The 14,797-nt window shown below is 46.9% G+C and overlaps 1 protein-coding gene across 1 annotated transcript in view; it reads left to right on the top strand.

Annotated features, from left to right (window-relative positions):
• Positions 1–4,482, top strand: part of LOC114029104 (receptor-type tyrosine-protein phosphatase V-like) — a 38,532-nt gene extending 34,050 nt beyond the window's left edge. The window contains 6 exon segments of the mRNA XM_027843446.1: positions 2,372–2,430; positions 2,627–2,755; positions 2,898–3,008; positions 3,204–3,367; positions 3,792–3,927; positions 4,256–4,482. Coding sequence (XP_027699247.1) covers positions 2,372–2,430; positions 2,627–2,755; positions 2,898–3,008; positions 3,204–3,367; positions 3,792–3,927; positions 4,256–4,315 — 659 coding nt within the window. The 3' untranslated portion in view covers positions 4,316–4,482.
• Positions 4,483–14,797: the final 10,315 nt, after the last annotated feature.

Genomic DNA, 14,797 nt, shown 5'->3' with positions numbered 1-14,797 from the left:
GAAGTCTGCCTGCTCATCATTTCTTATAGCACAATAGTATTCCATTACATTCAGATACCACAACTTGTTCAGCTATTCCCCAATTGATGGGCATCTGAGGCCAGATTTGGACTCAGGTCCTCCTGACTTCAGGACCGGTGCTCTATCCAACATGCCACCTAGCTTCCTCCATTTGGTGTTTTCTTGGCAAAGGTACTGGAGCGGTTTGCCATTCCCTTCTCTAACTCATTTCACACATGAGAAAACTGAGGCAAACAGCGTGAACTGACTTATTCAGGGTCATATAGCTAGTAAGCCTCTGAGGTCACATTTGAACTCAGATCTTCCTTACTCTAGGCCTGGCATTCTATCTACTGTGCCAGCTAGTTGCAGAACTTTCTTAATGATAACCTCTCTCACTTATACAGCTCTTTACACTTCATAAACTGCCTTACATACATTATCTTTTTTGATGCTCTCAGCATAAGGTCTGGGATTTCATCTATGTGGGTATTTTCTCTACTAATGCAAATAACAACCTTCTCCAGGGACATGAATCATTTTGGCCAAAAATGTTCGTCACTAGATAGCCAATCCACTGGTGATTAGCTTCTTCCACCTTGAGCCAGCCTGTCTTCCTTTCTCCCTCCCTGCCTCTCTTCCTTCTTTCCTCCCTTCCTTCCTCCCTCCCTTCCTCCCTCCCCTTTCTTCCTTCCTTCCTTCCTTCCTTCCTTCCTTCCTTCCTTCCTTCCTTCCTTCCTTCCTTCCTTCCTTCCTCTTTCCCTCCTTCCCTGTCTGGAAGTATAGCAGCTGCTCACAGGCTTGACCCCAATCCTGATCAGCCTGGAAGCTTTCACACCCACATTTCCAACCTCTGCTGATTTGCCCCTCCTTAAATCACCTATTGGTTCCCTGTTCCCATGTTACTTATTGTTCTGGTGCCAGACTTCATGATGATACTCAATTGGCTTAACTAATTGTAACTCAAGCAGTCCATCAGCCTCAGCCTCTCCTAGTAGCAGGGATTAAGGCATGCACCACCATGCCCAACCACCTTAGACTTTCTAAGTCTCAGTTTCCTCATCTGTAAAATGGGGTCAGAAATACCCACAGTAAATACCTACCTCACAGGGATATTGTGAGGTTCAAAGGGGACAATTTATTTAAAGCTCTTCGCAAACTTGAAATACAAATGTCAATTATTATTGCTATTGTTTTCTTATTTTATATTTGATGTAATTCACTGAGAGGAATCCTGGGACAGATCATTATTTTACCATTTTGTGTTTAATGTTTGCCAGATTACTTTGCAGGGGGAAAAATGGTTGTTTTTTGTAATTCAGTAAGTTTGGGGATATACATTCATTTTCTGGGGACTCACTGAAAACATCTCTGAGACAGTTCTAGTGGGGACAGGATGACTGGGCTGATATGTCCTTGGTTTCTTTCCCATAGGCTCTTGACTTCAGCCAGATTTCTATGTTTTGAGAGCTTTTCCTCTCCCATCAATAGGAGATTAGGTACATTCAGTATGTCTAAGTTCTTGTGCATCCATGTTATTCAGGGGGTTGTGGGTAGTGGTTTTGTCTGTCATGATGCTGCAGGGGTGAGATTGAGGCAGACAGAAGGCTCAGTGGATAGAGCACTGGGCCTGGAGTCAAGAAGACCTGAGTTCAAATCCAGCCTCAGACACTTACTAGCCGTGTGACCCTGGGCAAGTCACTTAACCTCTGTTTGCCTTAATCTACCGGAGAAGGACATGGCAAATCACCCCAGTGCCTTTGTCAAGAAAAGCCCATAGAGGGTCATGAAGAGTCTGACAACAACACGTGGCGAGATCTCAAAGATGTTTTGAAGTTTGGGCATGTTGCATGAGGATTTGCCATCTATTAGTCCATGAAGGATAGCAAGCTCCTGCTGTGTAGTTCTGGCCACTTAGGTTACCTCTTTCTAGGTGTTATAGGTGGAGGTTCTCAGTTTTCCAACCTGGAATGATAGCACAGTTTCCATCATTTCTTTGCAAAATCTATTCTTGTTCATCAGATGACAAAACACCTCCCAGATCCATGCTCTAAGGTGAGCATTGGGTAGGACCAACGACCAGGTTCCCATTAGCTCTTTGAGAAGTAAGGATCACTTTCCACACTACAATGAAGTATTGGGGGAAATCGCTGGAAGAGTACAGACTGTATAATTTTTATTTTATAGATGAGGAAACTGAGGCTGAGGAAGCAAAGTGACTTGTTTGAGTGAAGTCATGTAGTTAGTAAATAGGAGAGCTGGGTACGAAGCCCAGGTCTTGTCTCTTTCTGATGCCACGTTGACTTAGCTTGGTTGAGTTCTCCCTGCCTCAGTGAGGTCCTAACCACTCATTTCTCCTTCCTCTTCACAGATGACCGTAGGAGAGTGGAGCAGAGCCCCGCTGACTCTCTTCGGGCCTGGTTCTTTCCAGTGAGATGTTGCCCAGTGTCCACCCTCACTCTTGACCCTTGCCCCCCCCCAACCCCTTGCTCCTATGTTGCATTGTCAGGGTTCATGATTGCGGGTGGGGAGGCAGGGGTACCCAAGGTTGTTGGAGCTACCTTGGTATAGGACTGGCAATTTCTTGGGAGTTCCAGGGAATAGCCTCAGTCAGCTTCTCTCACAGGGGGAATCTTCCATCCAAGACCAAGTAGCATTGGCAGGTCCTGCAAAGGCAGAAGAGTTCTGGCAGTTGGTGTGGAAGCATGGTGCCCATGTTCTAGTCTCCTTGCACCCTCTGGATACTCAGAATGAGGTGAGGGGCTTGGTGGGAAAAGCAGAAGAAAGGGTGGTATCATGGTGGAGGTTGGGGGCGAGGGACCCAGGATAGCAGGGGCCTGGGTAGTGGGCATTAGGCAGCCCCATGAGTGGGCACTAGGGTGGCACTATATATGTAGGAATGGTGCCCGGCGTTGGAGCAGCCCGTCTGCACCAAGACGTTGACTGTCCGCTGTGTGGTACAGAGCGATGTGGCAGGATGGTTTTGTCTTCATCTGAATGTCAAACATGTAAGTGCCTGAACAATGGGGATGAAGTGAGGGTCAACCTGGGGGATCCAGGAGGGGGAGGCAGCCCAGATCTGGCTCCCAAACTTGCTCTTCTAGAATTGCCCACAGTGGGGAAGGAGGGAAGGAATGAGAGGCCTCTAGGTGGGGGTGGCCCATCACATTCTGCCTCCCCGCCCCACTCCCTTGGGTCTTCAGGAGAAGAAAGAAAAGGAACTCGGGGTGCAACTGCTGCAGTTCCCATGCTGGGAAAGTGGGCAGGAGCCTCCAGCCCAGGTCCTGTTGTCCTTCCTGGCAGCTGTGGACCAGTGCTACCCACAGGTCAACAGAAAGAAGCCAAAAACAATACTTGTTTACTCCAGGTACCAAAGAAAAACAACAGGGTGTATGGGGAGGGCTGGGGAGGGAGATGGTAGATCTGTATTTTGATCCCAGGTCTTCTTCCTGACCTGGGACAAATCCCCTTACCCTCTCAGGGCCTCAATTATTGTCATCTCTGAAATGGGTCCCATGTACCCAGTGTCCCCTTCTTACCTATCAATCAACAAGTGTTTGTTAAGTCCTTACTATGTACTAAGGACTGTCCTAAGCACCATGATGTAAGTACAAAGAATGAAATAGTCCTTCCTTACCTGCCTCACAGGGGTATTAGTCCATCAAGCATTTAGTAAGAGCCTACTATGTGTCAGGCACTGGGTATTTGAACCCAGGCAGAGTGCCCAGTTCAGGCATCCGGATTAATGGCTTCCCGTCCTCCCTCTGCTGTCCCCTGCATCCTTATCGCAGCTCAGGAAGGGTCCAGTTGAGGATTTTCTTGGCCATGGAGAGGCTGCTGGTGCAGGCAAAGTTCTGGGGCTCAGTGGACATCTTTGGTGTGGTCCTGCAGTTGGCATGGGCCTGTGGCTCCATGACGCCGACGCTGGTAAGAGGTGGGAGTGGGCAGGCACCATCTCCAGGCTGTGGGGAAGGGCAAGAGCTGTACCAGCCGCTGAAATGTGGGCACCAGGTGGCGTTGCTGACCACCTCTGCTCCTCTTCTGCTGAGTACCTTTGGAGACAGATGCTTCTGAGGCCTGGGGAAGACCTAATAGAGGCTTAAAGCTAAGAAAGGGGTTTTAGAAATCATAGCCCAACCCCTTTCGCTTTACAAATCAAGAAACTGATAGCCCCAGAGTTCTTCCCCTGACCCTGGGCTTTGTCCACCTAGACACAGTTCCTGCTCAGGCCCTTTGCCTTCTCCCTTCCCCCCAGGATCAGTACATTTACCTCTATGGCTGTGTGGGCAGTGCCCTGGCCAATGAGCTAGCCTAAGGAAAGGGGTGCAGCTGCCCAGGAGCCAAAGAGTCTTGGAGCCCTTCTGCTTTGGATTCAGATTGGACTTGGCTTGGCCAGTGCGGATGAGTCTCTGGGGCCTGGCCTGCTCCCCTACTGTGGGGGTGGTCTCCTTGTCCAGTCTTCAGGACTATGAAATTGTGGGCCTCTGCAAATAAATATAGATGATCAAAAACTAAGGCTGGGCGTATTCTGTCATCTTCTCTTCAACTCCTCTCTTAGCCCACACCAGGGTTAGAAGAAGGGTCAGAGCCAGGAATTAGTCGAGTGAAAAGAGAATAGGAAGGGTTCCTTATGCTTCATTCTTCTTTCTGAGTGAAGGGGATGAGGAGGGAGCTGGGGAGGGCTGGGGAAATCAGAGATTCCAAATGGGATTGCTGAAGGGAAGAGTTAGTGTCTACTTGAAGATACGTAGCAATAATAAAAAATAGTATGGCCTTCTATGAAACAAGTATGATTTAATATTTTAATATTCAGTGGATCTACAATCTCAAAGATGTGTGTTGACTTCTAATTGACTTCTAATGATTCATATTGAAACTACCCATACCTGCCCAACCTGGTGGGCTCCCATCTATGGTGGGCCAGGGTGCTATCTGTCTAGGGATGTGTCTCAGTTATGACATCTCTCTGTGTAATCACTATGGTGTGTCTGTGGGACCTCTGAACCAGGCTGCTGAGATGCGGCTATCTTGTGCTCCTGTGACACGTCTTTCCCCAAAGGGAGACATTGGGATTATCTATTCTAATGCTCTGTTGTCACTTGGTGTGGGAAGGTAGACACGGTAGTTGTTGTGACTCTTAGAGACAGACGTGGGCCCTGTCCTAACCTGTTGACCCCCAAACCAGTTGGTGAAGCATATTTCTCCTCCTGCCATAGCGATCCTTTCTGGGGAGGGGTGGCAGCCCAGATTCTAGCACCTCAGCAGGCTTCCCTAGGTCCTAGTCTCTTAGCCCTGTTCCTCTCCCCACCCCTCGCCATTTCCTTAGTCCCCAGTGTTCATATGATGCTTATCTCACGTATCACTGACATCTGTTTGCCATTAACAAGTTCCAATTAATCAATTACTAATGATAAATCCAAGAATCCAATAACAAGTACTTAAGAGTTCAGTTTCAAACACAGGCTTGGTCTGTGATTTGGAAATTCAAGCAATGATGGTGTCAAAAATACAAAGCAAGTAAAGGTCGTTGTCGTAACTCCGGGTGTTAGCACATTGCTCTGACAATGTGCTAGATGCCATTGTCATGTGCTAATAGCCAGATGCAGAGGGTAGTGCAGTGGATAGAGAGCCCTGGGGAGTCAGGAGGACCCGAGTTCAAATCCAGTCTCAGACACGTCTAGCTGTGTGACCCTGGCCAAGTCACTTAATTTCTGTTTGCTTTAGTTTCCTCAACTATAAAATGTAGATAATAATAGTACCTATCTCACAGAATTGTTATGAAGCTCAAATGAGATTTTTTTCTTTTTAAGCACTCAGTTGCCTGGCACGTAGCAGTCATTATATGAATTCTTATTCCTTTCCCAATACCCTACTGCCATAGCCCCCAGTCAGTTAATCTCCTACTTCCTCTCAAATTCCTACAGCCCTAGTGCTTTAGTCTCTCAGTCTTTAATAAGATCATAAGTTATAGACCTGGGAGGGACCTTTGAGATCATTTAGACCAGAGGTATCAAACTCTCCACTTGCAAAACTCCCTAGTGCAATCTGAACCAGATTAAAATGTAATTGGGAAATGTTTTAATGAAATAAATAAAAACGCAATATAACATGCAGCTGCTGTTCAGCCGTTTCAGTCGTATCTGACTCTTCGTGACCCCATTTTCTTGGCAGAGATACTGGAGTGCTTTGCCATTTTTTTCTCCAGCTCATTTTGCAGATCAGGAAACTGAGCAAACAGGGTGAAGTGACTTGCCCAGGGTCCCACAGCTAGTAAGTGTCTAAAATTGGCTTTGAACTCTTGAAGTTGTGTCTTCTTGATTCTAAACCCGGTGCACTGCTCCACTTAGCTGCCCATGCAATATAGCATAGATAATGTTAATTATTGGCTTTCCAAGCCAACGTGTGGTTCACAGAGATCCAGTTCTATTTGAATGTGACACCACTCCTCTCATTTTCACAGGGAAGGAATTTGAGGCTCAGAGAGGGGAAACACTTTTCCTAAAGGTGACTCAGGTAGTAGGTAGCCCTGCTAGGTTTAGATTCCAAATCTGATTCTCTTTCTGAGGTTAGAGGAAGGTTCAGGAGTGTGCTGGTAAATATTCACCAACCATCCTTCAGAAAAAGCAGGATATGGCTTTTAAATTTATTCTGTATCATTAACATTATTATTAATTAAGTCTAGACCAGTTGTACCAAACTCTGATGGAAATGAGGCCACTGAACTTAAATATACAAGGATCCATGAAGGCTGCAGATTGACTTAGAAAACCAGAGATCAACATTATATATGTTCTCTGATATTTTTATTTTGTTAAATATTTTCCAATTACAGTTTATTATGTACTATATCTTTTTTTTTTTTTGATGAGGCAATTGGGGTTAAGCGACTTGCCCAGGGTCACACAGCTGGTGTCAAGTGTCTAAGGTCAGATTTGAACTCAGGTCTTTCTGACTCCAAGGCCGGAACTTTATCCACTGCACCAACTAGCTGCCCTTCCAATTACAGTTTAATCTGGTCTGGACCTCACTCCACCTACAAGCCGTGTGTTTGACAGTCAACAAAACAATAAATCAAACCCTGATTTGAAGTGGATTTCTGACAATTTAACGATTGGTTCTCAGAAGCTAGTCTGAGCTGACTCCGGCAGGCACACCCTTGGAGGTGTCTACATGTCTCAACTCCCCACCTTTCTCTAAGGGCTGAACTTGGTAATTTGCTCTTCATTGAGTGGCCATCTCTCTCCCTATTCGGCCCCCATTTATTCTGTAGGAAAGCTGCTCCCTCTCCCTCTCCCTTTCCCCATCTCCCCCTATTCCTCCAGCTTCACCCATCCCTCAGTCTCCATCAACTATACTCCCATCCTTCTGCTCTTAGCTTCCTGAATTTCTTATTTGCCCAAGATCCCAGACCCCTGGTCCCTCAGTCCTCAGTGTGTCCTTTAGGCTAGGTGTATCCCAGTGGGAGCAGAGGGGAGTACCTTCCTTATGGAACAGGGTATCCCTCTTCCTCCCATCTACAGATGTTACCAGGGGTAGAGACAATGCAGTGTGCTTTATCTACCTGCTGATATCGTTGGGGACCACCCACAGCCATAATCACTCATCTGGACTCTCTGTTCCCTGCTAGGAGAGCCTGGGTGGGAGGGGGGAGTCTTGTGCTGTGAGGTCAGGAGATAGAGGCTTGGCTGCTCCTGTGGGAGGATGGAGATCAGGCCCTGCTGGCCACATTCTCTTGGTGCCTGCCCTCCTTTACCATCCTCAGCAACAGGAGCCTAAGAGAGAGGATACTGGAAAGGGAAAGGATTGGAAACTGAGGCGGAAGGGGAAAGAGAAAGATAAGGAAATTGGGAGGTGAGAGAGTTTAAGACACACTTGAATTTGAGTAGGTCTGGGTGTGTTTCCACAATGGGGTCTGGAAGATCGGACATCAAAAAGATCCTGGGGAAGATATCACCCAGAAGCGTACGAAGGGTGAAGGGTTTCGATCTGCATCTTACTGTGGATAAACTAGTTCTGGCTGTCTAGTTGAAAGAATGAATGGAAATGAATTTATTAATCACTTACTGTGTTCCAGGCACTGTGCTAAGGGCTGAGGACATGAATACAAGAAAGCAGAGCAATCTTTGCCTCAAGAAGTTTACAGTTTAATGAGACGGGGACACATGCAGGGGTGGGATAGCCAGGGACAAATGTTCAGGACAGGAAAGCCAGAGAGAATGGAGATTGGAGCCAATGTACTTTCCAGGACTGGAAGGATTGATTTGATTATTGCTCTTAGAGCTAGTGTTGGGAAGGGAGGAGGGGAAGAGAGATCTAGGGATCAGGGGTCAAGGGATCTAAGGATCAGGGGTCAAGGGAAAGGATGCAGGACTCCTTCAACGGAGCACAAAACAGATTCATGATTGTGAGACCATGACCCCAGTCTGCCTGCTTGGGATAGGCGCATATTAGCAGGGAGACTGAATGACGAGAAAAAACCCACACAATTCTCAGGATGTTGAAATCAGTCAGTCAACAAGCATTCATTAAGCACCTACTACAGGACTGCACAACCTGTGGTCGGCTAAGGGATTTCGGGCCACCCTCAAAATATCTAGAGGAAAGCATCCTCTACATTTTTCACAGGCCGCCTGAAATCCTTTGGTATGCCCACAGGCTGTGGGTTGTGCAGGCCTGATCTACTATACTCCAGCCACTGCGCTAAGTGCTAGGGATATGAAGAGGCAAAAGACAGTCTCTGCCCTCAAGGAGTTTACAATCTAATGGGGAGACACAAGCAAACAAATAGATACAAAACAAGCTATATGCAGGTTAAATAAAAACTATTCTACACAGAGAGAAGGTACTAGAATTAACAGGGGTTGTTCCTTCCTGTAGAAGGTCAGGTTTCAGTAGAGACGTGAAGGAAGCCAGGGAAGGCAGGAGGCAGACAAGAGTGGGGAGAGAATTCCAAGCATGGGGGACAGCCAGAGAAAATGTCTGGAGCAGAGAGATGGAGTGTCTTATTCTCAGAACAGCCAGCATCACTGCAATGAAAAGTATGTACACAGTGGGGATAAGGGGCTTGTTTGTTCCTTGCTGTTTGTCCTTTATTCTCGAAGAGGACCATGACATCAGAGAGGTTATACCATGACTTGCAAATGAATTGGATTTAAGTGAGGCAGGGCTGTGCAAAGTCAACAGCCTCACTTTCTCCTCTGGAGCCAACTGGATCCAGTGGCCAGATCTAGATCAGGATGACTGGAGATGGCTGGGTTTGAGAGGTAAGCAGACTGGAAAGCTGGGAGTGGCTGGGTTAGGTTATAAGGGGCTTTGAATGCCAAATAGAGGATTTTGTATTTGATCTTGGAGGTGAAGGGGAGCTACTGGAGTTTATTGAGTAGGGAGGGGTGACATGGTCAGACCTGCACTTTAGGAAAATGACTGGCGACTGAATGGAGGATGGACTGGAGTGGGGAGAGACTAGGCAGGTACACCCACCAGCAGACTATTGCAATAATCTAGGCATAAGGTAAATGAGGGCCTGTACCAGAGTGGTAGTAGTGTCAGAGGAAAGAAGGTGATATGCTTGAGAGATATTGCAAAGGTGAAATCAATAGGCCTTGGCAACCCAGATTGGCTATGGGAGTGAGAGAATGAGGAGTCAAAGATGACAATTAGGTTGTAAGCCTGAGACTGGAAGGATGGTGGTATCCTCAATGGTAAAAGAGAAGTTTGGAAGGGGGAGAGTTTAAAGAAAAAGAGGAGATCCGTTTTGGACACGCTGAGTTTAAGATGTCTATTGGACATTCAGTTTGAGATGTCTGAAAGGCAGTTGGAGACTAGAGGTCAGCAGAGAGTTTAGGACTGGATAGGTAGATTTGAGAATCATCAGCATTAAATCCATAGGAGTTGATAAAATCACCAAGTGAAGTCATATAGAGGGAGAAGAAAAGAGAGCCCAGGAGAGAGCCCTGTGGAACACCTGTGGTTAGCACAATCTGGATGAGGGTCCAGCAAAGGAGACGGAAAAGAAGCAGTCAGATAGGAGAGAGTGGTGTCCCAAAAACCTAGAGAGAAAAGGATGGTTGGATGGTTTCTGGTCTTTGTTCTCCAGGAGGACCAAAATGACACCACTATGTTAGAGTCAAGTTACAGTGTGTCCGACTGTGGCTGATCAGACCAATACAAGCCAGGAGTGCTCTACCACAGGTTGGACAGAAATAGTCCATGTGAACATTTGGGGTGGAGTCCATAAATTTGTGCATCTCGAAGTTCTTTCGAGCTACTTCAGTTCTGCTTCAATCTTAGAGCACAGACAGCACTTTCTCTGATGAGGGCATGCCATGCTGGAAGGTCATGTGCCAGTGTCTCCTATGTCACACAATCAATTCCAAAGATCTTAAGAGAGACCTTGAGAATGCCCTTGTATCGCCTTTTCTGACCGCCATGTGTGAGTTCTCCATAAAATAGTCTTTTTGGCAAAGGCAAGTTTGGCATTTGAACAACGTGGCCAGCCCATTGGAGTTGTGCTTTCTGCACTAGAGTTTGAATGTTTGGCAGTTAAGTTCGAGAAAGACCTCAGTGTCTGGTCTTTTATCCTGTCAGGTGATCTTCAGAATCTTCCTAAGACAATTCAAATGGAGTGAGTCAGTTTACTGGTATGGCACTGGTATACTATCCAGGTTTCACAGGCATGCAACAATGAGGTCAGCACAACAGTTCTGTAGACCTTCAGTTTGGATCTTCAGTCTGGGATGAAAAAGTTTGAAGACCCACTGTGGACAGTGGGATAGATATAGTAGGATTACCTAGCAACAGTGAGGGCCCAGGTGAGGTTATGTAAAGTAAATTCATAGTGGACCCAGTCAGGAGGGTTGCGCGATTTTCTTCACCTTTTTTCAGCATTTGTGTAGAAGGGAAGGCAATGGATGATGGGAATGATCCAAGGCTGAGGTTTGGCAGAGCACAATTATAGATATAAGGGGCCAAGAACTCAAGAGAAGATGACAGTTTAGTATTGAATTGGTTCACCAGAGGGTCAAGATGGGGAAAAGAGAAGAAAATGGCTAGTGTGGCAGCAATAGCTTGAAAGAGAACTGAGGAATTGAGGGATTGGAGGCTGCAGTGTGGATGAAGAGTGGAGTTTGGTATGGGAAGGCAGAGGGAGAGGTGGAAACTTAGGAGATTACAGTCCGATTAGGAGGTTTCAGAATTCTTGAACATGGAGGTGGTGCATTTGTGGGTGAGAGCAAGATGAAGGATGTGATTATCTTTGCATATGGCTGAGGTGGGATGGAGGAGTAGGTCATGGGACATTAGTAGATTGAGGAACTGAGTAGTTAAGGTGATTGAAGAAGTCAATATGTATAATGAAGTCCCATAGTCTTCATATAGTGGATTGGTTAGAAATCTGGGGCGGTGAGGGTAACCCCACAATAAACTGAGAATTCTACTACCCAGTGTCGATCTACAGATCTCCCTGGGCATGCAGGGTCAGCTTCTCTACTTCCCAGTCCCTCCTTGGCTAGGCTTTCCAACTCTCTCTTCTTAGAGTTCTGGGTTGGAACTCTGGAGGCTGAGCCAGACAGCATTCAATAAGCAACGTGGAATATGGAGTATTGGACTTGGAATTATGAAGACCTGGCTTCAAATCCTGCCTCAGACACTTATTAGTTGAGTGACTCTTTGTGCCTCAGGTTTCTTATCTATAAAATGAGGTGGTTGAACTCAATGACCTGTAAGGTCTCTTGGAGCTCTAAGATCCTATAATAAAAACTCTGGGTTGCAGAGTTTCTGGAAGGCAGGGAAGCAACTGGGCCTTGAGTAAGGAAGTCCAGAGTTCAAATCCAACCTCAGACACTTACTTAGCTGTGTAACCCTGAATGTCACCTAATCTCTGTCTGCCTCAGATTCCTCAATTGCAAAATAAGAGTAGTCATGGTCCCTACCTCTGCAAGGGTTGTTTTGAGGATCAACAGCTTAGCACAGTGCCTGGTACATAGTAGATGCTTAATAATGCTAGTTCCCTTTCTTCCCTCCCCTGGGAAGTAGAATGAATGATTGCACAGGGTGGTGGGGAAGATGGCAGTGGGGTGGGAGAGTGTGTCCTAGAGATGTGTGAAGAGGGTAGGATCTGTTTCCCAGAGGATGGAGACAAAGGAGGTTGGTGAGATAGAAAGTCTGGGCTGCAGCATGGGTAATGTACTGTAATGGGTAATGGATATTGTTTGTTTACTCTACTGCTGAATATGTTGGAATTTGGGCTTTCTCCCCAGGTCCCACCTCAGCACTGAGGATGAGCCTAACTACATTGGAAAGTGAGGACATCCACTAATCTCTTTCTCCTCTCCATCCCATCAACTGGGCCTCAGAGGGTCACATAGCCCCTGAAAAAGAGGAGGTAGAAAAGCCTTCCTGTGATTGAACTGAGAAGAGAACTTAGGACTCAGAGACCCAGACTTCTCCTTGCTTCCCTTACAGAAATCCTTTAGCAGCTCTCTGCAAAAAATGGAGATTCCATAATTCTTCAAACCAGGTTGTAGGGGAAGACCTGAGCCCCTAGGTGGAGCTCAATCAGCTTTTTGTTTTGTTTTGTTTTGTTTTGTTTTGTTTTGTTTTGTTGTTTTTTGGAGTTTAACTCAACTCAGTCTGCCCAGGCTAACTGATATTCCACCCTGCTTGCTTTTCCCTACCCTTCTCCCAACACCCTGAGCCCAGTGAATTCAGGATTCTCCAGGAGCAAGGAAGGGGAATCTCTGTGTCTTTAAGCATATAGTAGGTGCTAGATGGTGCAGTTGATGGTGCAGTCTTCCTGGAGTCAGGAAGACTCATCCTGCTGAGTTCAAATCTGGTCTCAAACACTTGCTAGCTGTGTGATCCTGAGTAAGTCGCTTCAGTAAATCACCTGTTTGCCTCAGTTTCTTCATGTGTAAAATAAGCTAGAGAAGGAAATGGCAAACCATTCCAGTATCTTTGCCAAGAAAACTTCAAGAAAGGGGTCATGAAGAGTCAGACATGACTGAATTGCAGTAACAGGTGCTGAATAAGTGATTGTTTCCTTCCTTCCCTCCCCTGGGGAAGCAGACTAGTGGCACAGGGTGGTAGGGAAGGGGGATGTAAAGTGTAGCCCAGAAGCAGCAACAGGAAGGGATCTTCCATTTCTCAGAGGATGGGGAAAAGGGAATATGTAAGTGATTTGAAAAGCTGCACCACAGAGTCAATGCCTCAATTCACTGGAACCCCAGATCTGGAGTGAGAGGACCTGGATTCAAATCCTGGCTCTGCTACTTACTACCCATCCTATTTTAAGTCACTTAACCCTTCTGGGCCTCAGTTTCATCATCTGTAAAATAATTGAACTAAATAAGATGACTCCTGGGGTCCTTACCTGCTCCAAATCTATGATTCTATGACTTAGGTGTCATGAGGGAAGGCACTAAGGTACAACAGAAGAAGGTCTGAGTTCAAATCCCCTCTGCCATTTTCTGAGTGACATATGGGAAGTTGCTTCCCCAGTCAGGACCTCAGTTTTCTCACCTGTAAAAGGAAAGGATTGGATTAAATTACCTCTGGATCTAAATCCAGTATTTGGCATCAAGGGTATCTACTTTGTGAGAGGGGTTCTGTTCTTGTCCAGCTACAGCCCCTGTGAAAAAATTTAGAATGCTAAAAGTGGAAAGGACCAAAGGGGTCATCTAGGCCAACTCATTCACTCTTTGTTCCCACTTCATTTTATTTTTTTCAACGTACAAAAATCTATTTTTCAGTGTGCAAATATCTGTCGATCCTCAAACCACCTCTTTTACAAAGGATTAAACACGATTAGAAGAGAAGAGACGCCTTTCAGGGCTCTCCATCCCTAGAGTGTCAGGAGAATGTTCTCCCTTCCTCTCCAATTCGATGAATTTGGAGTCTGAGAACTTGGATTCCAACACTGGCCTTACCTGTGTGATACTCAGTAAGTCACGCCTCTCTCTGGGCTTGAGTTTCTTTTTCCGTAAAATGGACTTCATTTGGACACAAGGCAGGCAATCTTTATCTGTACATACCTACTGTGTGCTGAGAGCACCGTGCTAGGTACGGTGGAGAAGAGCTAGATGTGAGCTAAGACAAAGTCGGCCCGTCTGATCACAGCCATAGAGCTGGGAAGCACCTCTACATTTTACACTACAGAGGTGAAGTCGTTTGCCCAAAGTCCCTGCTTTCCTCCACGGTCTCTTCCAGGTCTAAACCTTAACATCCTGCTCCAGGGTGCCCCATGGCCCCCTCACCGAGCCCCCCCTCCCAATCAGCCCTTGCCCCTGCAATAGGCTGCACCCCATCTGCCTGGCTGAGGTCCGCGCGCTGCCCCTCCCATCCCTGGATGACTGTTTGCAAACAAGTGCAGGTCCCTCAGACTCTGGGTTTCCTATGAGTTTCCCTTGATTTTCTTTCTCGGGGTTTTTTTTTTTTTCTTGAATGAAATTCCTGCCAGCTAGGAAGGAAGGAGGGAGAGGGGAGAGAGCCAGAGCGTAGAAACTTTCCTTGACTCCTCCTCCGCCTGTGTCTCTCTCCCTTGGCAAGCCCAGCCCGTGAAACTCCAGAACGAAGATCACTCAACAATGCCTGCCCCTCTCTGACTGCGCCGTCCCCACGCGCTGCGCCCTCCGAGCAGCCGCTGCCTCCGCTGCTGTCACCGAGCCCGGGACTGCGCCTGTTGCGACAGGGAGGGAGACCGCCCGGGGTCCGAAGGCTGGCTGGGCTCCGGAGAGGGAAAGGGCGAGGGAGCTTTGCCCGCCGTGCCCGCCAGGTGCCCTTCAACCTGCCGGGCGCCAAG

Source organism: Vombatus ursinus, unplaced genomic scaffold, assembly GCF_900497805.2.
Source record: "Vombatus ursinus unplaced genomic scaffold, bare-nosed wombat genome assembly UNPS02014909.1, whole genome shotgun sequence".
Lineage (NCBI taxonomy): Eukaryota > Metazoa > Chordata > Mammalia > Diprotodontia > Vombatidae > Vombatus > Vombatus ursinus.
This window is presented reverse-complemented; position numbering and strand designations above follow the sequence as displayed.